At 54.0% G+C, this 27149-nt stretch overlaps 1 protein-coding gene across 16 annotated transcripts in view; it reads left to right on the top strand.

Annotated features, from left to right (window-relative positions):
- DNAJB6 (DnaJ heat shock protein family (Hsp40) member B6) overlaps nt 1-26888 on the top strand; it is a 60062-nt gene extending 33174 nt beyond the window's left edge. For 5 of the 16 annotated variants that reach the window (XM_059711317.1, XM_059711321.1, XM_059711318.1 and 2 more), the window contains 6 exons: nt 2912-3043; nt 4956-5097; nt 6424-6494; nt 20109-20303; nt 23013-23123; nt 25720-26888. In XM_059711317.1, coding sequence (XP_059567300.1) covers nt 2912-3043; nt 4956-5097; nt 6424-6494; nt 20109-20303; nt 23013-23123; nt 25720-25802 — 734 coding nt within the window. In that variant the 3' untranslated portion in view covers nt 25803-26888. Of the gene's footprint in view, nt 1-2911; nt 3078-4955; nt 5098-6423; nt 7158-20108; nt 20304-23012; nt 23124-25719 lie in introns of those variants that run through there. The other 11 variants (XM_059711326.1, XM_059711324.1, XM_059711322.1 and 8 more) reach the window with 6 other exon arrangements.
- Nucleotides 26889-27149: the final 261 nt, after the last annotated feature.

Raw genomic sequence — 27149 nt, 5'->3', positions numbered from 1 at the left:
TGGGGCCGGCTGGTTTGCCCTGAAGGGTGTCCTGGATCAGGGTGGGGGTCCCCACTGGGGTTCCTGGCCAGTCTGGGTGAGGGGCTGAGGGCTGTTTTCAGGCTGGGGGTGACTGAACTCCCAAACACTCCTTTTTTCCTTATTTTTTTTTTTTATTCTGGGCCAGCTTTAGCTTGAGGCTTGGCTCCAGCTCTTAGGCCTCCGGCTGAAAGTAGGTTTCTGGCCTTTGCTTACAATGTTGCGAATCTGCAGGGTGAAGTCCGGCGGTATTTGTTACAATGTTTCTTAAACTGCCCACTCAGAGGCCTGCAGCCGCAGGCGGGGAACGTTGGTTTCCTCCAACAGTCCTCCGTCACTGAGGCAAGCAAGCCTCATGTTAGTTTCAAGCTGCCTGGCTGCTGGCCTCCATCTTGGCTGACAGTTAATTTGCAGATCTCGCTGATTAGCCAATGAAAAGGGTATCGGTCGCACGCTAAGTACCATGTTTCTCTTTTATTAGTGTAGATTAGTATAGATCAGGGGTGGGCAAACTTTTTGACTCGAGGGCCACAATGGGTTCTTAAACTGGACCGGAGGGCCGGAACAAAAGCGTGGATGGAGTGTTTGTGTGAACTAATACATGTTAACGCTGCTGCTGGTGAAGGACGGGAGGGGAGAGCAAGAGAACCCTCCACTCTTTAGGCTCCTTGGGCCGGATAGAACAGCCGAACGGGCCGGATCCAGCCCATGGGCTGTAGTTTGCCCACGGCTGGTATAGATTATTTTTTATATATATATATTATATTGATTTTTTTACAGAGAGGGAGAGAGATAGAAAGTTAGAAACATCGATGAGAGAGAAACATCGATCAGCAGTCTCCTGCACATCCCCCACTGGTGAAATGCGTGCAACCCAGGTACATGCCCTTGACCGGAATCGAACCTGGGACCTTTCAGTCCGCAGGCCGATGCTCTATCCACTGAGCCAAACCGGTTTCGGCTGGTATAGATTATTAATAGCGAACTAAAACATTCGCTAATGACTGATTCCTATACTCGTGTTGCATTCATTTCCCTTACGCGCAGGTACACCATTTCTCTCTACTAATACTAGCGGCAAATACTCTAGCAGCCGATTGCCATGTCACTAGTTTTGGACTGACTTGTTTGGCGTGTGCAACAGGAAAGATTTTGCTTTTGGAGAAGAAGAAAAATAGGTTTATTTGCGTTACGTTTATTAATTTATGCAGTTATTCAGTGTCTGGTAAGTTAACGCTCAAGAAAAAAATACTAATTTTTATTAAAATGTTCTATTTTATGTTAACAATCACTCATTTATTTCAGCCTTTTGTATTCAGCATGTCTCTATCGAAATAAACCTACATTCCTATGAAAATTGAAGCTTTGGTTTTTTGTAGTCCACATAAACTTAACCTTGTTTATTTGACCCATGTTAGCCTTTGAGTTTGACATGCTTGATTTAGCTGGAGTATTGTGTCCCATGGGCAGACAGCATATGAGGATTTAGTTGCTTTGTTAACCTAAAGACATAACGCGTGTCATAGGTTCGCCAGTGGGCCATTTCAGGACAAGACCATGTGCTTCAGTGTGATGCTTGGTGTATGCAGCCTAGGTCTCATGCTGGTCGTTGGGGGGTGTGTGTGTGTCACTTACCTGTCACTCTTCCCCACTTTGGTCACCGCTGCTGTGTTCCAGGTGTGCCAGATTAATTCTGTAGTCTCTGTAATGGGTTGCTTTTCTTTTTCCCTGCAAGCGTTTGTAGGATTCCTGATAAGTCCGTCCATTTTCTGTTTCTCACAGAATTCCTACTTACCTGAAAAAATATTGCTGACTAATTTCATATAACTTTAGCAAAATTTTTTATAAGGTTTTTATGATTTGTGGTTTTAGTAACTCATTGATAATCGGAGTTAAACTCGTGGTTGGTCTTTTATTTTCAGGAGCATTTTTTTTTAAAAAAATATATTTTATTGATTTTTTACAGAGAGGAAGGGAGAGAGATAGTTAGAAACATCGATGAGAAAGAAACATCGATCAGCTGCCTCCTGCACATCCCCCACTGGGGATATGCCCGCAACCCAGGTACATGCCCTTGACCGAAATCGAACCTGGGACCCCTCAGTCCGCAGGCCGACGCTCTATCCACTGAGCCAAACCGGTTTCGGCTTCAGGAGCATTTTGATATCTTCACTAGCAAGACAATGCCTATTCATCTAATGCAGTGATGGTGAACCTTTTGAGCTTGGCGTGTCAGCGTTTTGAAAAACCCTAACTTAACTCTGGTGCCGTGTCACATATAGAAATTTTTTTATATTTGCAACCATAGTAAAACAAAGACTTATATTTTGATATTTATTTTATATATTTAAATGCCATTTAACAAAGGAAAATCAACCAAAAAAATGAGTTTGCGTGTCACTTCCGACACGCATGTCATAGGTTCGCCATCACTGATCTAGTAGTTTCCTATTGGAGCACAAATGTCATGTCTGCAATTCACATTTATTTAGATTTGCCTTGACTAACCATTTAAAAAATATTTTTGTGATGTCAAGTTTACAGAAAATTTAAAAGGAGCTCTTATATCCGAGGCCCAGAATTACTCCTCCCTGTGTGTTAAAATGAATGTTTGAATAGTCTGTGTTTGTTTTTATTTCTGAATAATGGAGACAACTCAGACCTTAGGGAGTTTGAGTTCCTAAGTACCTGAGTGAATGAACCCTTGCTGACCCTTCACAGAGGCTGCGTGATGGGCAGGCTGGGTCTGTCCCCGATGCCTCTGGCTGGCTCTGCTTGCGTTACAGGAGCTCTGGCCGTGACTTCTCCAAGGCTTCCTGCTCCCCGATTACAGCTTTCCTATGAAACAAGGACATGGAACAAAATTTTACAAAATGCCTGTGTTTGTTTCCAGAAGACCCATTTGACGACTTCTTTGGGACTCGGCGGGGTCCGCGTGGGAGCAGGAACCGGGGAACCACCTCGTTCTTCTCCGCCTTCACGGGGTTCCCGGCTTTCGGCGGAGGGTTTCCGTCTTTTGATACAGGTATCAAATCCCAAGATTTTACTTCTGGTAACTGGTAAATAGTTTGAAACATGTGTTCCTTTTGATAAAACAGTCTTGTAGATTCCCTAGTCATCTTTACTCATTCCCAAGAACGTTATACATGAAAATCCATCTCTGCTCTTACTAGTAAATACTCCTGGTTAAGGGAGTAAGGTGTTTTGGGGTAATTGTGAAATAACGCACTTAGTCTTACTAAGTCCTCGTTTATCTAACCTTCTGGGTAGTTTAGTACAAGGAGGCCCTGAGTCCGCTGATGGAGGCCGAGGAGGGGCAGTAGTAACACCCATGCCTGCTGCGGCCACGAGGGATGTGTGCTTGCTGTGAGGGTGCCCAGCCACGTGCACAGTGTTGGCATTAGCCCTTGGTAAAGCAGGTCAGCAGCTCGAGGGGTGGGGTGGTGGCCTAACAGATTGTTTTACCTCAAGAAGGAGACTCTTGCCATGGATGCTCACCTAGTTCCTGCTGTCTTTGGGTCTTTTTTTATTTTATTTTTATTGATTTTAGGAAGGGAGAGAGAGAGAGAAACATCAATGATGAGAGAGAATCATTGACTGGCTGCCTCCTGCACGCCCCCCACTGGGGATCGAGCTCGCAACCCCGGGCACATGCCCTTGATTGGAATTGAACCTGGGACCCTTGGTCTGCAGGCTGACGCTCTGTCCACTGAGCCAAACCAGCTAGGGCTGTCTTTGGGTCTTGTTTTTGTCTTAAATGCTCTGCCAAGAATCTGCAGTGCTTTGTTCCACAGGCTGCCTGCATGGTACTGTCAGAAGGCCCCTCCTGCAAGGGTCATGCTGATAGCAGCTAGGAGAGGCTCCTTTGGGGAGCTCTTTCCACAGAGCCCTATGCCAGGGCTTTTCTCCAGCAGACCCTCGGATACCGTGCATTGTGCTTATGGCAGTGCTCAAGTTTCAGGGAGAGGGAAAACAGCTGGTAGAAATCATTAGAGAAGTGCAGTCTTTACTGGTCGGGGCCTTGCAAAGTGTCCTGTGGCTCCAGCCTCTAGACCGGTGCTGTCCTGGATGTGGCCACAGCCACGCGGAGCTGCTGGGCCTCGTGATGTGGTCTGTCCACACCGACGCGTTACAAGTGGGACACACACTGATTTCAAAGATGGAATATTTAAGTCCGAACAATTTCAGCGTTTTTATATTGCGTAAGATAATATTTTGGATATTCTGGATTAAATAAAAATAGTGCTAAAGTCAATTTTGCCACTTTGTATTTTTTAGTGGGACCATTATAAAAATTAAAATGACGTATTTGGCTCACATTCTGTTTTTGTTGGACACCGCTGGTTTAGACAGTATTAGAGCTGGAGGGCTGAGTCCTGTGTAGGGAGTGCGGGTATTTGTTGTAATGAACAAGGAAGCCAGCTTCAGGGTGATGTGTGGCCATCAGGGTGTAATGTCCATGTGATTGAGAATGTTGTACATGAACTACAGAGCCATACTTATAATTATTTTAGAATTTGTTCTAAAATTACTTTAGCTTTCTAATAATTCAGATTTTTGTCCCTTGTGGTCACATTGCAAGGGGAAGGTGAGCGGATTGGGTCTGCCATTCTGTCAGCAGTGGTCACTTTGTTCCTGTGAGATGTAGAGTGTGCGGCCATCCTAGTCCCTCCAGGAGGCTAAATGCTTAGTGATCCTCCATAAACAGGGGAAATGCAACTGAGGCCCGGCCCAGCAGGAGTAGGGGGTGGGAGGGGAGGTGAAAGGAGCCTGCTGTCTTGCCCCTTGATTCAGAGGAGCCCCCTGGACCCCAGCATTGCCCCTGCCAGCACCCTGCTTACAGGAGAGGTCTGCTATGGGATTTGACATTTGGGGATTTTTGCACTTGAATGCCAGACATACTAGTCTCTGATATTTTTTCCCTTTATTTCTTACAGGATTTACTTCCTTCGGGTCAATAGGTCATGGAGGTCTCACGTCATTCTCTTCGACGTCATTTGGTGGTAGTGGGATGGGCAACTTCAAGTCCGTGTCGACTTCTACCAAAATTGTTAATGGAAGAAAAATCACTACAAAGAGGTACAGTTCTCTCCCATATTTCATGTTTTTAATAAGTAGGTGTAATAATTTATGGGTGCCACCCCCCTGCCCCTGAGCGTGAAGTATAGGGTGTAAGTTAAATTGGGCACCTGAGAATCTTAATATCCGAAATTAGGGCATTTCTTTTTAACTTTTGTTTAATGTTACCTATTAACAGCCCTCTTCATTTAGAGCCTTTTTTTTTTTTTTTAACAGTTTAATCTATTTATTTTTAAATATATTTCTTTATTGATTTCAGAGAGGAAGGGAGAGGGAGAGAGAGATAGAAACATCAACGAGAGAATCATTGATCGGCTGCTTCCTGCATGCCCTCCACTGGGGATTGAGCCTGCAGTCCATACATGTGCCCTTGGCTGGAATCGAACCTGGGACCCTTCAGTCTGCAGGCTGACGCTCTATCCCAGGGGTCCTCAAACTTTTTAAACAGGGGGCCAGTTCACTGTCCCTCAGACAGTTGGAGGACTGGACTATAGTTAAAAAAAACACAAAACTATGAACAAATTCCTATGCACACTGCACATATCTTATTTTGAAGTAAAAACACAAAACGGGAACAAATACAGTATTTGTATTTGCATGTGGCCCGTGGGCCGTAGTTTGAGGACCCACTGCTCTACCCACTGAGCCAAATTGGCTAGGGCGAGCCTTTTTTTAATCCTCACTTGATAATTTTCCTTTTTTTTAGATAGAGTTGGAGAGGGAAAGACAGAGCGAAATACCGATGTGAGAGAAACACATCGGTTGGTTGCCTCCTGCACGAGCCCCGACCAGGGCCCAGGCTGGGTAGGAGCCTGCAACCGAGGTTGCCCTTGACTGGAATCAAACCCGGGACTCTTAAGTCCACAGGCCAATGCTCTATCCTCTGAGCCAAACCGGCAAGAGCTAGAGACATTTTTAATGTGCAGTGCTGTAATAATAGTGTAATTGGTTTGCTGGTACTGTTAGGATAACAAAATGGAAAGCACCATTAGTAGTAAAAGCTTTATCATATTTTAATTTTTATGAGTTTTTTTTTTTCCAGCCAATCTGACAACATATGCCTGGGAGCAAGATCTCAGATGCTCCCTGAAACCGTGACCATTTGATTCTTGGTGTCCACATGTAGGTCATGGTCAGCGGTATAGTGTTGTCTGTCAGAATCGGTCTGTTTTCAGAAAGATGGCCCTGGGTGGCTTCAGCTGGTTCTCAGCCCTAGGGTCTGTGGTTTCATGTTCGTCTGCGGCAGTCCTCGTTTCCAAATGCATCTATACAAACACATACATTTACTGCCAGAAATAAAGTTTAAAAATGCATTTTATCCTCCAGAATTGTCGAGAACGGTCAAGAAAGAGTAGAAGTTGAAGAAGACGGCCAGTTAAAGTCCTTGACGATAAATGGTAAGGAGCAGCTGCTACGCTTGGATAACAAGTAATTCAACGCACGCATGTAACAGAGATGTTAACTGTAACAAGCACCATGTGAGGATTAACAGGAACGTTTTTTTGAAGATTTCAGACGAACTCGACTTTCAGTATAACTGTCCCTAATCTAAAGTATTTATACACGCTCATCGGAGCCTGTTTGTCAGACTGTTGATTTATTGTTGGGACCACATGATAGGACCTTTTCTTTTTGGTCTTTACAATTGTTGTAAATCTCTGTATGCACTTTGCTTTTTATTAAACGTGATCCAGGGTGGCCGTGACTCCATACACTAACACCAGCACGGACCTGCTTTCCATTGTGTGTAAACATGAGCCAAGCAGTGGCGGCCTGCTGTGAAGCTAACATTGCCAGGACGCGCCTCCCAGAGTAGTTTCAGTCTTTCAGTGTTGAGTAGTGAAAGGTACTAATGCATCAATGGTAATACATTTCTGGTTTAGTATAAATTGAGGATGTTTTCTAGTTGTGCATGAATGCTGGCAACTTAGTAAGTTTTGACAATTGTTTAAATGTGTAATGTTAAGCTTAGGTTTAAAAAGTAAAGCTGGTAAAATGGGTCTTTGTTATTTGCTTTAAAAAAAAAAAGAAAATAAATGCGATGTGTTTGGTGCATTCTTTCCCAGTGGGGCTGCAGCCTCCTGTGTCTGTGTGATTCTGTGCCTGGGCCTCTGTCGCTTCCTGACTGTCCGTCCTGTGCACTGAGGTGGGTGCCACCTTCACCAAACCTGTGCTCGTTTTCTTCAGGCTATTTGGACAGTGTGTGCAGATTTCCTGTGTATGTTAAATAATGACTAGCAACTTACTGAACATTTTAATATGGTGACACGCCTACGAGGTATGTCTGACGCCAGCTCCATCAAGACTGCACGGTAACGACATGGAGTGATGCAGATGTGGCCAAAAGGTGCTGCTTTTGTTTTTCAGTCTGTAAAATCTGTCCCGATCACCAACCTAGTGTGAGAAATGCTCACCTGTCTGCATTTAAGTAATGGACTCGAGACAGAGGTATGGCGACAACAAGGCCTGGAATAGGTTCTCGGTGGCGTGTGTCCGCCTGGTTGTGCAGGCTCACCTGGGGCAGCGATCACAGCCCATTTCTCCCCAGGGTGCAAGTGTCCCTCCTCGGTCCTCATTGGCTGAGGCTCTGCTTAACAGGTTGTCATAGTCGCCTAGTTCTTGCTGTCTCCCATTGGGCCATTTAAATAAAAAAGGGCTGAGGCCTTTCTAGGTGCCTCCACCTCCCCCGGTCTAGTTGAGGTGGGTGCCTGCGGGAGGGGTTTTCCACCATGCAGCTGGCTCACGGCCACAGTTCTTTGTTCTTACGTCCTCTTCCCTCCCTACATTCTGTTTGTCCTGAGGAAATTTAGCAACCCTTTTGGTTAAAAGGTGACTCTGCTGGAGATGGATCACAGAGTCCCATTTCCTGCATGAGGGTCCCAGCCAGAGGGATGTTAAGTAAGTCTTGGATCGGATGGAAACCACCCCACTCAGCTTTGTTTTGGAAATATGCAGGAAGAAAGCTGTTAGAATAGGAGTTGGTAAGGGTTTTCCCCTTAGGCTTCATGGGAAAGCCCATGGAAGTTGCTCTGGTTCCATTCACTCGGTAAGAATGTGAGGATTGTTATGGAAGACAAGGGAAAGTGTTTTAGAATATCATAGAAACTAGAAGTAAAGCATCACAAGTTTAATGTGAGCATTCAAAGGCAGCTGAGCTCAAGGAACAGTGAAGATGCTTGTGTGCGTGCTCTCAGCCTGAGCACCTTTGGACACGGGAGGTGTGCTCGTCCCACTCGGGAAAGGGTTGCAATGCCCGGTATCACTAAAATGCATCACAGAAGGCCTGCTTTTCACTGATGCTGGTAGGATAGACAGTTTCTCTGTCACGTGAGAAAACCGAGGAAATTCCTGAACCTCAGGGTTTTATGTTTCCGGGGGGTGGGGGGTGGGGGGGTGGCGCGGGTAGGGCAGGGATGAGCCATTTGATGGAGTGGCCGCACAGTCCTGAGGGACTTAGGGAGATGTGAAGAAGTCCTGTCTGCTCTGTGATGGTTGGTTTCCCGTTTGGGAATATGCTGGGTCCTCGGGGCAGTGTCGAATGCAGCTCTGGCTGGAAACAGTCTGCGCGTTGATGTCACCAGGGGGAGAGGTTTTATAACTGGGAAGGGCACACTGTCCCCACATCCCCGTGTTTTTACCTAGTCAGTAGTACCGGTGCTAGGCACCTTCTCCCTTGCTCCCCAGGAGGCTGATGGCAGTGGTTGCCATTGGGGGCATGCTCTTGGCTTCCTTTTTGGAAAAGGAACCTCCCGTGCCCTGCTGGTTTCTCGCTGGAGTTCACCCAGGACCTCCTTGTGTCAGGAGGGCCGGGCCGTAAGCATGCCTCGGAAGCCTCGAGCTGTCCTGTCTCAAGTCTCCTGGCCTCGGCACCTGGTCTCCTTACTGATGGTTTTAAAAATGGCCTGTTAGGACTGGTTTGTGCAGGTTTTCTCTGTCATCAGCTTAGTAAGTTCTGTTTCAACCTGACATGGCGTCCTGCTGGGGACCCGAGAGGTTCTGTCTGGTTGGATTTCTGGCTTCTTTACGCTTGTCCTCTGTGGAGGGTTTCAGGTGCTCGTCTTGTGTTTTCTGTGGTCCCTCTCCAAGCAGTATCTTTGCATTTTTCCAGCCTCTTTATTAACCAGTATCTAATTTTAACCCTTTTTCTTCCTTCTCTTTGTTAGTTGCGCTTCTGCAGGTTATCTGCAGCCTTTTGCTCACAAATGTGAGTTTCAAAAATTGCTTTTGAGTTTGACTTAGAAAACAACCTTCATTTTTGTTGATTTCTAAGTCAGTTGTATTTTTAATTTTCATTTCAAACCGGGCCCATGGAAATGTGTTGTTTGGAATGAAGTGCTCAGGAGCTGTAAGTTTTGCATTGTCAGTTTTGTGAGCTTGCTTCTGCCTTGGTTAGACATTGCTGCTGCTGTGGGAATACTAACCCGCTAGAGCTTTCGTGGGAGGCGTGGCGTCTACTCTCTGTCCTACCATTTGGGTAGTTATTTTGCCCTTGCCCCCCTGACCTGTGAGTGATGCCTTAGTAATTGGCCTGTCTTTGGATTTTTATTTTCTTTGGGAGGCAGCTTAACAGGTTCTCTCTTAGTGAATAATTTGTTAAGGACTGATTTTTAAAGCTAGGATAAGAGTACCCTAACCCTTAACATGTCAAAGGAAGATGTGTACCTTGTTCACCTGCAGGTGTGCCATTACCAGCACAGGTGTGAGTGAGCTGTGCGTTCCCACTAGTTACACGGTGGAGTTTTATGAGCAGCACTCTGGGGGTGGTGTCCTGGGTCGTCTTGGTACTTGAAGGAAACCCTCAGCCTACTGTGTGGCATGCAGCAATGCCAAGTGTAGAACCTGTAGTGGACATTCATGCTGTTCTTATTGGACTTGTAATTTTGAAGAGGATTTCACAGGAATGTTATTAGGTGAGTAGTGGTCACTCTGCTTATGAACACAATGTTGGGCTCCCCAGTGTCCAGTAGTGACCATGTGTGACGACTAGGGTGACAATGAGGACAGTCTGTTCCTGGTGGGTCACTTTTTAAAATTTTTTTATTTTTGACAGTATTACAGATGTTCCCCAATTCCCTCCCGCCTCCCTTTAGTCCCCCTCCTTCTTCCCCCTGCCCCATCCTATGCCTTCACCACACTGTTGTCTATGTCCTTTTTTTTTTTTTTTTTTAAATATATTTTATTGATTTTTTACAGAGAGGAAGGGAGAGGGATAGAGAGTTAGAAACATCGATGAGAGAGAAACATCGATCAGCCGCCTCCTGCACACCTCCTACTGGGGATGTGCCCGCAACCAAGGTACATGCCCCCGACCGGAATCGAACCTGGGACCCTCCAGTCCGCAGGCCGACGCTCTATCCACTGAGCCAAACCGGTCTGGCAGTCTATGTCCTTTGGTTATGCATATATGTATATAAGTTCTTTTTTGTTCATTAGTTTCTTTTGTTCAAATAGATCCCACATATGAGTGAGATCATGTGATACTTGTCTTTCTCTGACTGGCTTATTTCACTTAGCATGATACTCTCCAGGTCCCTCCATGCTGTCTCACAGGGTAAGAGATTCTTTTTACTGCTGCATAGTATTCCATGGTGTAAATGTACCACAGCCTTTTTATCCACTCGTCTACTGATGGGCACTTGGGCTGTTTCCACATCTTAGTTATTGTAAATTGTGCTGCTATGAGTATAGGGGTGTGTACATTCTTTCTGACTGGTATTTCGGGTTTCTTAGGATATATTCCCAGAAGTGGGATCTCCGGGTCAATGGCAGTTCCATTTTTAACTTTGTGAGGAAGCCACAGTGTTTTCCACAGTGGCTGCGCCAGCCTCATTCCCACCAGCACACACTAGGGTTTCCCCTCTGCTGGGTCACTTTCATTGAAACAGCTACAAGAGTTACTTGGCACGTGTCTAGCCTAGAGGTTTTTAAAAAATATGTATAATAGGGTCATATTTCAAAGAAGCCTGAAGAACTTTAGAAGAAACACTTGTCATGAAAATTTCATGCGGATTCAGCTGTGTGTCTCAGCCAGATGTTATGGGCCTGTGACCCTGTTCTTTCAAGATGTATTTCAATTATGCGACAGCCTCAGGCCATCCTGATGACATGGTGCTTCAGGCACAGTCCCAGTCCCTTAGCTGTGGGCAGCTGGGACACCCCCCAGGGAAGCAGCTGGCAGCCTGGGCCAGCGGGTGTCCTGTGGTTGCAGGGCCGCTTGGATGTGAATTGTACTTCAGCTCAGGGGCTCAGCAGGAACTGGAGTTTTTCTTCCCTTGGTCTGCAACAATCCTCCCACCCCTTCCTTTAAAGCAGTGGTTCTCAACCTGTGGGTCGTGACCCCTTTGGGGGTCGAACAGCCCTTATACAGGGGTTGCCTAAGACCATCGGAAAACACGTATATAATTACATATTGTTTTTGTGATTAATCTCTATGCTTTAATTATGTTCAATTTGTAACAATGAAATTGGGGGTCATCACAACATGTATTAAAGGAACTGTATTAAAGGGTCGCGGCATTAGGAAGGTTGAGAACTGCTGCTCTAAAGGAATCCTGATTCTGTCCTGGCGCCCCAAGTTTTCCTAAGTAGGGATGAGTGGCCCTGAGGCCACAGGAAGGTCCCTGTGGGAAGAGGGTGTGAGATTGAGCCCCAGCATGGTCTCAGGGCTTTACTGCTGCCTCTGGGTTTGCTGGGGGGTTGAAGGTGGGGGTGGGGTGGGGGTGGGACAGAGCAAGGCCTGAAGCTGAGGGGCCTGAGATAAATCCAGTGCCAGGCTCTGCAGGCAGATGGAGAAAGTGGAGGCTGGCGTGCCTCTGTGCTCCCCTCAAACAAACCATCCCTGCCCCCAGCATGTGGAGATGAGATGCTGGCTGGTGGCCTGTGCTCTCGGCACTGATACCTTGGTTAGCACAACAGCCCTCAGGTGGAGATGGAACACCAGATTTTTGGACGAGGCAGCAGGCACGGAACTGGGGCCCAGCCCTGTCAGAGCCTGCCCGCTCCTCATCTCAGGAGGCTGTTGATGGATGTCCCCACCCAGGCCTGTTTCTAGAATGCCCTGAGGAGTACCTTTCTGTGCTGGAGGAAGTTGTCATGCTGGGTCCCTCTCACAACCAGTATCTGCCTGCCTTCCCGCCAATAAGCGTTGGCTGTGTGTGTGCCCATGACATACATGGCTGTCCTCTGCTCAGATGTGGACAAGGGGTCACACAGGCCTGTGTGCAAATGCCCACGACGGGTCTTAAGCGTTTTGTCCTGGGTGCTTAACAAAAGTGACACTTGACTTAAGCCATGGCACTGGTGGGGAAGCCTGTGGCCTGCCTCCTTGTGGCCCTGGCGTGGGTTTTAGTGCTTTTCTGCAGGTGCAGAGGGGCCTGGGCAGGAGGATTTCAGCTTCTGCTTTTTGTCAATCCCCATCTGAGGATATTTTTCCATTGACTTTTTTAGAGAAAGTGGAATGGGGGGGGGGGGGGAAGACATTGATGTGAGAGACATCAATTAGTTGCCTCCCACACACGCCCCAACCAGGGAGGGCCAGGAATAGAGCCTGCAACCGAGATATGTGCCCTTGGTAGAAATTGAACCTGGGACCCTTCAGTCCATGGGCCAGAGCTCTACCTACTGAGCCAACCTGGCCAGGGCTCATTTGTGTTGTTCTCCTACATCCTCCATGTCCCTCCTGATCTGCCCCTAGCACCACCACCCATTTCCAGGGCCTGGCACCACTTGGACTTGGTCTCCCTTCCTGTAACTTCCATGTGATCATTCTCCAGTTGTTCCGAGCATTGGTCCTTCCATCCCTTTGTCAGTAGCTTTTGATGACAGTCGTGGCCGTGGCACCTGCCTTCACTTTAAACCACTCTGCTTTGACTTCTCCGTCATCATCACCACGTCGAGTCCGCCGTCCGGTTGCCCTCCTGTTAAAATGGCTCGTCTCCCCTGGCTTGTGAGACATGTCAGAATTGGTCTCATGCCTACGTCTTCCTATCACTGCGTCCAAGTCACATCTCGTTCTGTGCTGTGTCCCTGGCAGCACATGCAGACCACCTGCCCCGGCTTCATTTCCTCTGTGTCCTCTGGCCGCCAGTCTGTGCAGAGCCCGCAGTCAGTGCCACTGGGTTCTGTGTGTGCGTGGACACAGGCCCGTGAGAAGGCGTCCCTCCCGGGACCCCCAGTGCGGCGCTCTGCCGGCCCTCGGTATGTGAACGCATCTGATGGGCCCGAGACGCGTTTTTGGACGCTGAGTCACCTGTGTGGGTGGGACTCAGGGGCTGACCCTCCTTCCCCCAAAGTACAGAGAACCATCCACAACCAAGGATTGTGCATATTTGGGAAAAGTGACTTTATTTTTGGAAGTTTGTCTTCACTTGCATGTTCTCAGCTGGGCTCCACGCTGCGCTGAGGTCCGTTTGGGGGAGGAGTGAGCTGTGCGCATGGCCGAGCACGGGTGGCGGCTGCTGGACATTCCTTTCGTGTTTTCTCGGTGACCAGCACTCTGGCCTGGCCATGGCAGGTCACGTGTTTATTTTAAATTTAGCGGGGTGCCCCGGGGCAGGATGTTTCCTGGTATATTTAGTTTTCCTGACGAAAAGGATGCGGGGATGGTCGTAACCAGCGGCAATGCCACAGGCTTTGTCGTTGGTTCGGCGCCGGAAAAGGCTCAGAATGACACCAAGAGAGCACGTTCTGTGTGGGACGTAGGCTTAGACGTGGCTTATTTTTCTAACGTGTTGCCTTGACGTAGTACAGACTGCCAACCTCAAACTGAAATTAACGATAAGTTTCCATAGATTTAGTAATCTGGGACAGTGTGGACAGTTTGGAAAAGGCTGTAATAGGAGCCCAAGCTGGTTGGCTTGCGGACAGTGTGGTGGCAGGTGTGGCAGCGATCAGGGTATTACGAGAGGCACCGTGTGCACGGAGTCATGTTTTCTTGGCAGGTCATTGTCAGCTGAAGAGCTGGGGCTGGGAGTGCAGAGTTTCAGAAGCTCCTGCCCAGCCTCTCCCCTGGGGTGGGGCCTGCAGGGAGAGGGCAGTTTTTTGCAAGAACATTGAAATATGGTGCATTTATAACATAGTTTTTAAAGTCCTTGTGTTTTTTTGTTGTTAGTCCTCACTCAAGGATATTTTTCCCTTTAATTTTTTTGGTAGAGAGGGCAGGAGGGAGATGTAAGAGAGAACATCTATTGGTTGCCTCTCGAATGCACCCTGACGGGCCAGGATTGAACCTGCAACCCAGGTGTGTGCCCTTTTCCAGGAATCGAACCCATGACCCTTTGGTGTCGGGGCATGCTCTAAATGCCGGGCCACACTGCCAGGCCAAGTCCTTGTGCTGGTGTAAGAAATGTGCAGTACTTTTGAAATGACACAAAAGCCCGATTCAGCAGAGATAAGGCTGAGTTATACATGAGCCTTTATTCCAATATGCTCCAGTCCGGGCGCAGCAGCTCTCTCCTACTAACAGGCCGGTCATACAGGGTAAGGAAGACCGCTGCATGCAGAGGACAGTGCTGCAGGCGCCTTGTCCCCATGTCTTCTTCCTGGACTTGCAGTCAGATGACAAGGTGTTAATTTTCAGTGGTGCTAAAACCCAGCTGGGCAGCCTGGTCGGCATTCCCCAGGCCACTCCGGAGGGGCTTGGGGTCCAGTCCTTTGTCTCAAAATGCAGACTAGTGAGCCCTCCCCTGCCCCTGTGCCAGAGGCGCTCTCACCTTTTTACAGCTCAATTTCCTTCTGCAGCACCCTCCGGTAGCCAGGGTCTGCAGGAAGCCAGCCATGGTTAGTCATCATTGGACAGCGGCGTGCGGCTCCTCTAGTGCCTCCCCACCACGCCTGTCCCTCCTGTGAGGGTGTGGAGTGCTCACAAGGCTTAGTAAGGCTGGCTTTTCTTTCATGTTTTTGGTGAGGGAATTTAAAGGGGAAGGAGCTGTTGGGAGAGGCCCGTGCCCCCTCCCTGTGAGCTGACCCCCAGCGTGCACTGGCTCAGGGGCCCCCTTCCGTCCCTGTGAGCCGACACCCCCCCTCCCCCATGTGTACTGGCTCGGGGGTCCCCTTCTGTCCCTGTGAGCCGACACCCCCCCTCCCCCATGTGCACTGGCTCGGGGGTCCCCTTCCGTCCCTGTGAGCTGACCCCCAGCATGCATGGGCTCGCGCTCCCTGAGAGCCCTCAGTGGCGGGGGGCGCAGTGTAGCCACAGACCTGGCTTATATCCTCCTGGGTGATTTGGGGGCTGGGGTGCCCACCGCTGCCCCCCCCTCCCCCCAGGATATCTGCTTTGCTGCATGTCCACTGCATTTAACTTGAAAGACAGGTTGTAAGGTTGATAGCAAGGAGCTTCTAATGAGAAAATGCCCTTGGATGTTCTGGGTTCCCTCGTGAAGGTGTTAAATTTCTTACAGGCCCTGGGGCAGTGTGCCCTTGGTTAGAGCGTTGCCCACACACTGCAGAGGGGCTTGGTTCCCTGTTAAGGGCAGGTACCTGGGTTGCAGGTTGGATTCTAGGAGTTGCTGCAGGAGACAACAAATCATCTATTGATGCCCCCCCCCCCCTCCAACTCTCTTTTTAAAAAAAAATCAATGAAAAGAGATATCCTCAGGGGAGGATTAACAACCACAAAGTGTTTTCAGGTCTAAAGTGGGCGTGGCATTGCCCTGCAGGCCCGGGCTGCTGGTGAACAGACACTTTCTTGGGGGGAGGGGGTCAGGTATGTCTGGCTCAGAGCTTTGCCCCTGGGAGCCTCCTGTCTCTCGTGCAGGTGCATAGGTGCCTGTCATACGTGGAGTGAGCGCTCAGCTCGGAGTCGGCCCCTGGCCCCTGGTGCAGGCCTGGCCCTCACTGTGTGCTCTGAAGTCAGGACCCACCTGGTCTTCTTGAGGGACCCTGTGTCCTGAAAGGGATGTGTGCCCCTTCCCCCCTCCGTGGCCTGCGTGTCTGTCACTCACTCTAGGGTCCCAGCGTGCAGTTGAAAAGTAGATTGCGTCCTAAATTTATGAGGGCTTTGCTGCGTGCTGGCTTGGAGGGGGCAAAGGGAGGTTCCAACTCAGGCCCTGTTCTGGAAGCTTCCGTCACACCACCCGAGCCGGCAGGGGTGGAACAACCGCATGGTTGCTTGTCAAATACCAGCTCCTGGGGCCCCTTGTGGTTTTGGGGCATCCCCACCACAAGAAGACAGGCTGTGTCCTCCGAACCGAAGCAGAAACCTGCCTCCAAGTGGAGCAGATTCCTTAGACACTGCAAGCCTGTCGGGTGAGGGGCGCACAGGCGAGGGGCATGTGGGTGGGAGGCCACAAGGGTTGTGCTTGGAGGGTGGCGGGTGGGGGATTCCGCAAAAGACACGACAGAGCGCACAATGTGCGGTCTGAGGAGGATGTTGGAGAGTCCAGCGTGTCTTGGTGGCCCCCGCCCCGCCTCCTCGCCCCCCCCCCCCCCCCCCGCACACACACACTGACACCGAGGCGTGGCCATGGGAGGCCTGTGTTTCATGTGGGCCTTGCTGTGCACGAACTATCCCCCGGTGCAGCGTCCAGCAGTCAGCACCTCCCACCGTGTGGGAGTGGGCGGTGGGCAGGGTTCCGCCTGTGCTGACACCCCCGTCACCGGGGACAGGTGAGCACTGGGGGCCTGGAGGGGGAGCAGCCTCTGCTCTGACCACACCTGTTATCGAAAGGCCCGAGGGGCGTCTCTGTTAGCAGCTGTGGCAGAACACGGCGCCTGGAGGATGGAGACAGTGGACATTGTCAGGATTATCCTTATTAAATTTCTTTTTTATTGACTTCAGAGAGCAAGGAAGAGGGAGAGAGAGAAACATCAATGATGAGAGAATCATTGATCGGCTGCCCCCTGCATGCCCTCCGCTGGGACCAGCCCACAACCTGAGCATGTGCCCTGGCTGTGATTGAACCGTGACTCCTGGGTTCGCAGGCGGGAGTGGGCAGTGGATGTACAACCACTGAGCCATGCCAGCCAAGGCAGGATTGTCCTTTTTAAGACCCCTTTCCTCAAACTCAAATGGTGTGAATGTGTCACCTACAGCTCAATATTGCTCTGAGGGTGGTGGCCTAGTAATGTGCACACAGGGATGAAGCGGGCTTGGGGTTCCGTGTGGCCTCGAGCAGGGGCCCAGTGAGAACTTGTGGGTGAGCGGAGAAATGAGTAGTCTTTGCTTCTCACTCTCCACTGTTACTTCCTGCCCTCAAGTGGTTTTTCCTGGTATTTGAGACACTAGCATTTCATAAGGACCTTGTGGGCCCTGCTCCAGACCCTGGACCCTGGACCCCATAGCATGGCTGGGAGGGGTGGGCGCAGAGAGGTCACGTGTCCTCCAGGTTGACCATGCAGGTAAGTCCGTCAGGGACTCGCACGAGACTGGGCTCAGTGGTGTGTCCCACCCATTCCTGTGGTTCATGTGGAGGCTGGGCCCCCAGGCCCAGCTCAGCCTGGCTGCGGGCTCCAACTGACCCTAGGACATGCAGGAGGGCCACATGCCGGGCAGGCTGCGAGGAGGTGGGGTGGGGGCAGGGCCCAGGTACAGGGGTGAGGGACTCTGCAAGGATCTGCAGGCTGCTGGGAAGGGCTGTGTGCATATCCCCCCACTCCCTCTCAGTGTCTCGCCCCTGCCCCCAGGCCGGGCTCCTGGGAACGTGGAGAGAGGGTCTGGTGTTTCTGTGCATTTGGGGTGTTTGTTCTCAGAACATCAAGCTGAAAATTTTCGTGACTTTTCCAAACAGCAGACACATACCAAGTGGCCCTGGAAGTGTCCCAGCCCACGTGGTAGGCGGCTGAGCAAGGCGATAGGTGGTGTCACCACCGACCCAGTGGGTGTGTCTCATCCAGACTGGGAGAACCTGGCTGATGCAGTTGCCCTGTGGTTCCTGCCTGGGCACTGGGTCCAAGGGGGGGCATGCGTCCTGGCCCTCCTGCCTGGGCACTGGGTCCGAGAGGGGGGCACGTCTCCTGGCCCTCCTGCCTGGGCACTGGGTCCGGGGGGGGGGGGGGGGCACGCGTCCTAGCCCTGCCTGGGCACTGGGTCCGAGAGGGGGGCACGTGTCCTGGCCCTCCTGCCTGGGCACTGGATCGAGAGGGGGGCACGCGTCCTGGCCCTCCTGCCTAGGCACTGGGTCCGCAGGGGTGGGGAGCACACGTCCTGGCCCTCCTGACTGGGCACTGGGTCCGAGGGGGGGGGCACTGCCTGGGCACTGGATCCGAGAGGGGGGCACGCGTCCTGGCCCTGCCCGATCCCGCCCATGTGCTGCCCCGGACACGGTGATGAGTGCTCTGGACATGGGCTTCCGCCGCGGTGGGCGGCAGTGCCACCGCTGCTTTCCCTTCCCGGGACTGAGGGCTGCAGGGTGGACTGGGTCCTGAGTCCCCCTGAGGAGCGGGACCCTGCTGGCGAGGTAAGTGGGACTGGACACGCTCCGGGGGTCCGCCACGCGCGCCCCCCCCCCCCCCCCACCTGTGCAGCCCAGGCTCAGCCTCCCGGGGCAGACTCAGACCTGACATGATGTCACCCTCGGGTGGGCAGGGACACTTGTGGCGATGGTGGGGGTGACCCGTCGTGAGGGTCTCAGACAGGCAGGGGGCCTGACCCTCAGCTGCCACGTGGGGCGCCCGCTGCCTGTCCCCACTGGCAGGGTGTGTGTAAGTTTCTCCTGGTGCCTGCCTGCCTTGGGCGGCACAGCGATGGGCCCTGAGCACAGGACACAGCAGGGTGCCTTGGCCACTCGGGCGAGGCTGTTGAAGCCACTACATCACTGATAATTCGCCCGCTCCCAGTGGCTGGTCCAAGTGCTCCCGTGTGGGCACCAGGAGCTCAGCGCCCGTGGAGAGGGGCCCGCAGAGCGCACTTGGGTTTCGGCCTGAGCGTGAGGCCTGGGCAGTTGGTGCTGCTTGCTTGCCTCAGTGAGCAGCCCATGTTGGGGGCGGGGGTCCTCGAGGGGAGGGCTGTCTGACACCAGCCGACCGCCCGGTTCACCCGCAAGGGATCTGACAGGAGCCTGGGAGGGGGGTGGTGGTGGGGCAGCTGTGAGCTGCAGGAGCTGCTTGGGGAAACAGGTGGTGATGTGACGGGTGCAGGGGTGAGGGCGGGCACCAAGGGCGTGTCCCGCGAGCTGGACCCCAGCTGTAAAGCCCGTGTGCGTATTTGTGGGTCGCAGCCGCGCCCAGGGCTGTGCAAGTTGGAGGTTTAATAAACGGAACTGGACACTTGGTGGAAATCCTCTAAAATGCAAACCCAGAAGGCAGGCCCCTGAGATCCCAGCATTTCCCAGAAAGCTGTGCCTGGGGTGGGAGGGCGCGGCCCCTTGACCAGCCCTGCTGTGGAGGACGTGCCGGCCCCGCGGCCAGGATCGATCGGGCTGTCCTCCCAGCTCAGGCCCCGAGGACTGGCCACCAGCCTCCCAGCACTGCCCGGGGCGCAGGTGCTCAGCCACCAGCACCATGGCAGCAGCTCTAACTGCCCAGGCCTCAGGCCTCCGGTCTGTCCTAACACCTTGTATCTCAGGGCCTTCTGGAGCCAGCAGTTCTTACCAGGGCGCGTGACTTCATCAAAACTGCTTGCCACAGCCTCTGGCCTCCACGGCTTAAAAGCCCAGAGGAATACAGCTCTGGGCGGGGGTGGGGGGCTGTCCCGAGTGGGCGTGCATCCAGCGTAACTGACGCCAGTGCTGTGGGTTTTCGCAGGTGGATGTGGGTGGGACTGGGACAGGCCTCCAGGCGCCTCCACTGTGGCCAGTTGCAGCATTGGGGGCGGGCAGGGACTGGGCGCAGGTTCTGCAGTCAGTGTGCGGAGAGCGAGTCGGAGGCAGGACCTGGGCCGCGGGGCTGAGTCTAAGGACAGATTCTAGCAGGTGCCCTCGAGTCCCTGGGCCTTGGGGACAGTGGGCATTCCCATGGCCGTTCCCTCAGAGTGACGTGCAGCCCCCACTGTGCACCTGAGGAGTGGGCAGCCTTCCTGCTCTGAGCGAGGGTGGCACCTACAGCGCCCGTTCACGCGACCCTGTCTGTCCTTGCAGGTGTGGCCGACGAGGACGCCTTCCGGGAGGCCTGCCGGCTCCGAGGCCAGCACGCGCTGCCCGAGCAGCCCGCCAGCACCAGCGCCCGCCCTCTGAAGTCGCACAGGCCCACTCCACCACCCAAGCACGAGGACGAGGACGACCCGGGCCGCCATCGGGCCGCCAGCCACTGGGACCCCTCCGCCTTCTCAGCAGGTGTGCGGAGGGAAACTGAGGCAGAGCGCCCCCCCAAGGACGCGCCCCGTCCTGCCCAAGGCCAGCGAGGACAGAAGTCACTGCTGTGCTGTGTCCTCACATGATGGGCAGGGTGGGCAGGTGCGGCTGGTCAGCTGACCTGGCAGGTAGGGGAGGCGCCTTCCGGAGACCCCACAATTAAAACGGGGTGCCACCTTCTGTATGAAGTGTGTTGTCTCGGCACAGATGCCGATGCCACAGTCACCAGGTGCTGCTTTTACCCTAAGTGCTCCTTTTGTAACTGAGGTCTCGGGATTTGGATGGACTGACCCCCAGGCAGTGCTGTCTCAGCCTACCTGCCCCTGTTTTTGGTTAAATACAAAGTAACACAGGCCGCCCGGAGGCTCTGTCAGGTTGGGTGGTGCCAAGCCACGCTGCTTCCTGGGGGCCTGGCGGCCTCAACGGCCTCCTGGTGCTGCCCTTTCCTGCTCCCAGGCCTGTGGTCTGTCTCATATTCTGGGGGGTCTGTCCCAGGTTCCGGGGGTCTGGCTCAGGTTCCGAGGGGTCTGGCTCAGGTTCGGGGGGTCTGTCGCAGGTCCCGGGCGGGCTGTTCCAGGTTCTGGGGGTCTCTGAGGGTGCAGCCATCCTTGCCGGTTTGGCCCCTGCAGCTGCAGGCTGTGTGGGAGGAAAAGGCTCACCCTTGGTCCTCTGTGTCCCACAGCGGCATGAGGTTAATTAACTCTGTGGACCTAGGGCCAAACTGTTATCTCAGAAATAAGTTCATCTCCCAGAGTTTTCTATCGAAATCTGTCCCTGGAGTCCTTCTGGGTGTCTGTTCAGGCAGAAAGAAGTGTCCCATCCGCGCCCCCCACCCCCCTGCATGGAGCCCCACCCCTGGGACCGGCCGTGCCAACAACGCCGCCGGCCGCTGGGGAGGAGCCTCTGTGGGTAACGGAAAGGGGCAGTTGGAAGAGCCAAGTGACCAGGAAGGACCCGTTGGCCTTGAATGGACATTCGCCAGGATTCCCTGTCCCCTCCTGGAGGTGTGGGGTCTGGCGGCGAGGGAAGGGGCCCTGACGCCGGGGGCCTCGGCCAGGGCGGGGCTGCAGGCTCCATTTCCCCGGACGAGCGTCGCTTGACAGTGATTTAATGGGTGCGTCGTCTGATTGGAGGGACACCTCAGCCCCTGGGTCAGGTGTCCCAGTTCCTGGGAGGGAAGCGTGTGGTCTGGCCAGTCTCCCAGGACAGGGCTACCGCCCACTGGCCGGCCGAAGCCGCATCTGAGCTCAGCACCAGGCCCTGCGTCCCAGATGTGCCTGTGGAGTGGAAGGCACTTTGTCACGTGCCGGAGAACCCGGGAACGCCAGCATTAGCAGAGGACACGGAGTCATTCTCTCTGAAACCACGTGCCTTTGTCAGTTTCTACCACTGGCTCCCTATCGGTCCCGCGATGGAGTGGGGACACCTCATTGTGAGCGCCGGCACGAGTCCTCTCTGTGGCTGCGGGGGTGGCGCCTGCCTTGGCTGGAGCCCCCTGGGCTCTGTGGGAACCCAGCCTACCTGGGAGCATTTCTGAATGTTGGAGTCAAACATTTGTTGTTTCCTTTTTAAAAATCAATTTATGAGACCTTGAGAAGACTGAATGGCGTCACATGGAATTAAAGGCATGATTCTCCCACAAACATGCAGTGAGCTCGCGTCATGGAGGGCGGAAGTGCCCTGGAGGAGGATGCAAGAAGGGGCAGCGAGGAAATCTGAGCCGCTGCTGCCTGGGCAGCTGCTCCCTCCGCAGCGTCCACGGCTGGCCCCCCTCCTGTGGCCATGGGCCCCCTTCATGCTGGCCCCTCACTAAGCTGGCCTTGCGGCTCCGGGCCTTGCGGCATCTCCTGGTCATCTTCCCGCCATATTCCAAGTCCTGAGTAATTTTCCTTTAAAAGAAGCACATGGAAGGGACCTGGTTACCCGGGACATAGGTGCCCTGGGGTTGGAGGACAGTGCCATCTGGAGGCAGTGGCAGCTTCTGCCAGTGGCTCATTTAGATGAAAACTAATGAGACGCTCCCGAGCTGGGAACTCAGTGCTGAAGTGACAGGTCCCACAGTCACAGCTCACCTATGGGCGCAGGATGCACGAAGGGGCCTGGCCGTCGGTGGGGTGACTTTAGCCCTGGCCCTGGCTCTGGGCCACCAGGCCTTGGCACGGGCAGCAGGGAAAGGGAGGCGGCTTCAGTTGCTGGCATTTGGCTTTTTTTTTTTTTTTAAATATTTTTATTGATTTCAGAGAGGAAGGGAGAGGGGGAGTGAGAATGAGAGAGAAACATCCATGATGAGAGAGAACCATTGATCGTCTGCATCCTGCACACCCCACACTGGGGTTTGAGCCTGCAACCTGGACATGTGCCCTCGACCGGAATCAAACCTGGGACCGACGCTCTATCCCAGTGGTTCTCAACCTCCCTAACGCCGCGACCCTACAGTTCCTTATGTTGTGGTGACCCCCAATTTCATTGTTACAAATTGAACATCATTAAAGCATAGTGATTAACCACAAAAACAATATGTAATTATATATGGGTTTTCCGATGGTCTTAGGCGACCCCTGTGAAAGGGTTGTTTGACCTCCAAAGGGGTCGTGACCCACAGGTTGAGAGCCGCTGCTCTCCACTGAGCCAAACCAGTGAAGGCGCATTTGGCTTCTTAACGTGCACTGTCTTCCACTCTAACCCGTAAAGCTTGCCGGCTCATTTCTGACGTCACGCCCGTGTGTCCTTGCACAGCCCAAGAGCCAGCAAGTGGCCAGGAGACTGAGGGGTCGGGCTTTTGCGTGAGTCGCGCTCCCGCAGGTGCGGCCACTGGGAAGGACATCAGAATTCCTGCACAGGGAACACTCAGGAACGAGGGGCCTCCACCCTCAACTCTTGTTAAAAACTTTTAAATTTATGTTTAGAGAGAGGAAGGGAGAAAGCGAGTGAGAGAAATGTTGACTGGTTGCCTCCTACACGCAACCCCAACTGGGAACCAAACCCACGACCTGGGACGACACTCCAACGACTGAGCCACTGGCCAGGATGGCCCTTAACTCTGCCCTGGGCCCTGCAGACGCGCCCTGGCTGCGGGCTAAAGGCTTGGGCTGGGGTGGGCAGGTCTGCGGGAGGCGGGGAGCTTGTCTTGCAGTGAAACTGACTTGCTCGCCTGCGCTTCTCTGTGAGGCTCACAGCTACTCTTTCCCAGGCCCCCCCACGTCCTTAAAATCGCTGGCAGGGCGGCCCTGGGGGGCAGGCGGCCCACGTCTTATTGCTTGGTTTTGTTTTAAATTAATGTAAGCATTGAGCATTTTCAGGAAATAGCAGAGGAACTGTTTTACAAGGAACCTGAGGGCTGCCCTCACTCGCCTGCACTGTGCTTCCTTCCAGTCCAGACTCGGCGTCAGGAAGGACTTTCCTGCCAGCGTCACCGCTGGTTGGGGCTGTGGGTGGAGCTGCAGGGCCAGGCTGGGTGAGGTGCGAGGCCGAGGGGCATGGGAGGTGGTGACGGGATCTGAGTGTCCACATGCCTCGAGCCCGGAGGCCGTTGTGGCGGAGCCGGTGCCCATCACCAGCTTGTTTGCTGTGCTCCCCTGGATTTGAATCCTTTGACCCAAATGTGGTTGCGGGTCTGGCCTGTTGGAATCAGAGGAGGACCGTTCCCATCACAAATCCATTTCCTTACACAATTAAAACCATCTTTTAAATTAATCCTCACCTGAGGAAATTTCTTCCATTGATTTTTAGAGAGTGGGAAGCAAGGGGGAGGGGGGAGAGCGAGAGAGAGAGCGAGAGAGAGAGAGAGAGAGAGAGAGAGAGAGAGAGAGAGAACATCGATTGGCTGCCTCCTGACCAGGGCCGGGAATGGAACCTGCAACCCAGGAATCAAACCCAGGACCTTCAGTCTGCTGGCCAGTGCTCTATCCACTGAGCCAAACCCGCAGGGCTCTTTACACGATTTTGAAGAAATTTCCCAAACAGACCACAGGTCTGCGTCTGAGACTGCCCAGCTCCTGGGCTGCGGGGCTCTGATGGGCCCCAGATGCAGGGCGGGCACCTCCCAGAGAGGCATGCGGGGTGTGTGTGTGGCTGCGCCAGTCAAACACGCACCATCTCTCGTTAAATCCCTTGTGAGTCCAAGGTAATTTTCCTGTGCTCTTTATTCTTTTAAAATATATTTTTATTGATTTCAGAGAGAGAGAGATGGAAACATCAATGATGAGATGGAATCATTGTTGGGCCGCCTCCTGCACACCCCGTACTGGGAATAGAGCCGCAACCTGGGCATGTGCCCTGACCGGAATCGAACCGTGACCTCCTGGTTCCTAGGTCGTTGTGTAACCACTGAGCGACCCCAGCCAGGTTTCCTGTGCTCTTAAACTTAGAAATGCATGTTTGATAAGAACGGGAGTGAGGAGTCCTCCCCCTTTCCTCACGTTGGTGGGTGTCCGGCCCCCAGAGCCGTGACCCAGGTGGGCCCTCCGCGGCCGCCTCCCGCCACCTCCCACTCCCTGCAATCACGTTGGGGGACACACCGCAGGCTCCGTGGCTCTGGTCCCACGTTTCTCCTCGGAGGCCGTTGTCTCCCTCTGTCAGGTCCTCTGCCAGTGCCCAGGCCCGTGTCCCCATAGCCGGCCCTGCTGGCAGGGGCGCCTGCCCTCACCTCGGTCGGGTGCTGCGGCCTCTGCAAATGTCGCGGACCTCCTGCCAGGGCCGAGGGCAGAATGCCACCCCGAGAACCCAGGGGCCGGAGCCTTGTGTGGTGTGGGCCATCAGTGAGGGCCTGGCTCCCACCGGCAGCCGGGCACTGGGGCAGGAGGCGGCGCGGCTGCCTCACGGGGCTGTCTGTGGGGACCCACCCACGGGGTTGTGACACCTGCTAGTGTCATTTGAGCTGTGTCCCCAGAGTGGGTGGCTGAGTCAGGACTGGAGACGGCTGTGGAGCGTCACCGGTAACAGGTTCTTAAGGGTGCGCTCAGGTGGCCTTTTCCACAGGCCTCGGGCCACAGGGGGCCTGGCCTGGCTCGTGTCTGCAGAACTGCTGAGGGCAGAGGCCTCGCGTGGCTCGGACAGGGGCCAGGGGGTCTCCTTGCCTCTGTCCCTCTGGTGCCACCCCAGGCATGGAAGGGGGCGCTGGTCCCCACCCAGGCAGGGCCTCCCGCAGCGCAGACTCTGGTGGGGGAAGCGGGGACGCCAGGGGACGGGCTGTGCCCTGCCAGGTGGGCCCCGGACGGCGACCGTGGTGGTAAAGCCAAGAGCCTTTTGTTGAGCTTTAAGTGTGGGCCATGGGCACGTGAGGAGGCGTGGCTTTCCTGTGCCATGTGTGCTGTTAACGTGGGAACAGTTGAACGTGGTTGGGTCTGGGGCTGGGGGCGACCAGCTGCCGCACAGTGTTTCACAAGCCGTGTCTCCTTAGGACTCAAAGAAGGTGGCAAGAGGAAGAAGCAGAAGCACAGAGACGAGTCCAAGAAGAAGAAGTCGACCAAGGGGCAGCACTAGAGCGCCGGCCGCTGCGTCGCGCTGTGTGGTGTGTGCACGCGATAGGTAGGGCGCCTGCTCCCCGCCCCGTCACCTCCTCACCCCGGGACGCGGACGGGCGGCTAGTCAGGCGGCGGGTGATGAGCGGGCAGTGGCGTGAGCGCCCGCCCTGGCCGCAGCCCACCACTAAGATAGCGATTCCTGGGCAGCGGTCGGGCTCTCGCTTGTTCTTCTTGACGGTGCGGCCACCATGCAAACCCCTGACGCAGCGCTAGCTTTAGGGGCGTGACGGATAGATAGGCAGCGGGTGGCTCCTCGTGGGGCCGGCGTTGGGAATCGGAGGGTAGTGAGTGTGGGCGACTCCAGGTCACACACGTCACACCTGAGCGGGGCCGCAGGTGCTGCCTGCTGTCCCGGGGTCAGACCTCAGCACCTGTCGTGGCCCCGTTCCTGTCGGCCACGTCATGGAGCTTGTAAACCTGACCTCCGAGTAGAACCGGCCGATGTCAAGTGTGCTGTGATTAGTGCTAGTCCTTCCTTTCCTCCCGACCCATCACCGCTCCCCGAAGCTCGTGCAGGGGATGCTACAGAGCTTTGCTCCGTAAACAGCCCGGGCTCCGAGTTGAGGGTGCGAGGAAGCAGACGGCTGCCTGGCACGCGGGCGCCAGCAGGCACGAGCTTGTTTTGTTTGTGGACACTGCGCTCCTGTGTGGCCAGCCTTGCCTCTGTGCTTTCTCTGCACCACCGCTGCCTAACGCTTTGCTCCCCGGCTGTGGTCGGGGCGCCCAGCTGCCCCCTGTGGCGATGACACCTCCGCGAACACCAGAGCCTGCTGCCTTTTCCTCGCCCCCGTGGAAACAAGGGAATTGTGAGAAGTGTGGATGTGACGTAAAAATGCCAGCAACTCAAACCCACGGCGCGGAGCCGGCGACTTGGGCTTGGCCTGTGCCGCCGTCTGGTGTGGCGTGTGGTTTGATATGGCGGCCACAGGGCGCTGCTCTTGTGTGGGTGGGGGCGTGGCTGCGGGCGGGGCCGGGTGTGCTGTGGGAACGGCCAGCACGGTGACCTGACCTGGGCGCCACCGCGGAAATAAAGTTGTGAGCACCACCTGGCTCCGGCCTCCTTCACCGCCTCAGCCCGCATGGTCTCAGCCGTGTGCCGTCTCAGTTCCGGGGGTGGATGTTTTGGGGCAAAAGGCTGGATTCTGAGGTAACACCCCGCTGAACAGCGTGAGGCCAGCAGCCTCCTGGAACACGGGCCGGTGCAGGGACATGCTCCCGAGTGTCCTGGCCGTGGCCCGTCGGCTGCATCCTGAGGCCCGGGCCTCGCTGCGAGGGGGTGGCACATGCAGGTCCAGGTGGATCTGTC

This window comes from Myotis daubentonii, chromosome 10 (genome assembly GCF_963259705.1).
Source record: "Myotis daubentonii chromosome 10, mMyoDau2.1, whole genome shotgun sequence".
Taxonomy (NCBI): Eukaryota; Metazoa; Chordata; class Mammalia; order Chiroptera; family Vespertilionidae; genus Myotis; species Myotis daubentonii.
Note: the sequence above shows the minus strand (reverse complement) of the source record. Positions and strands in the feature narration are given on the sequence as shown.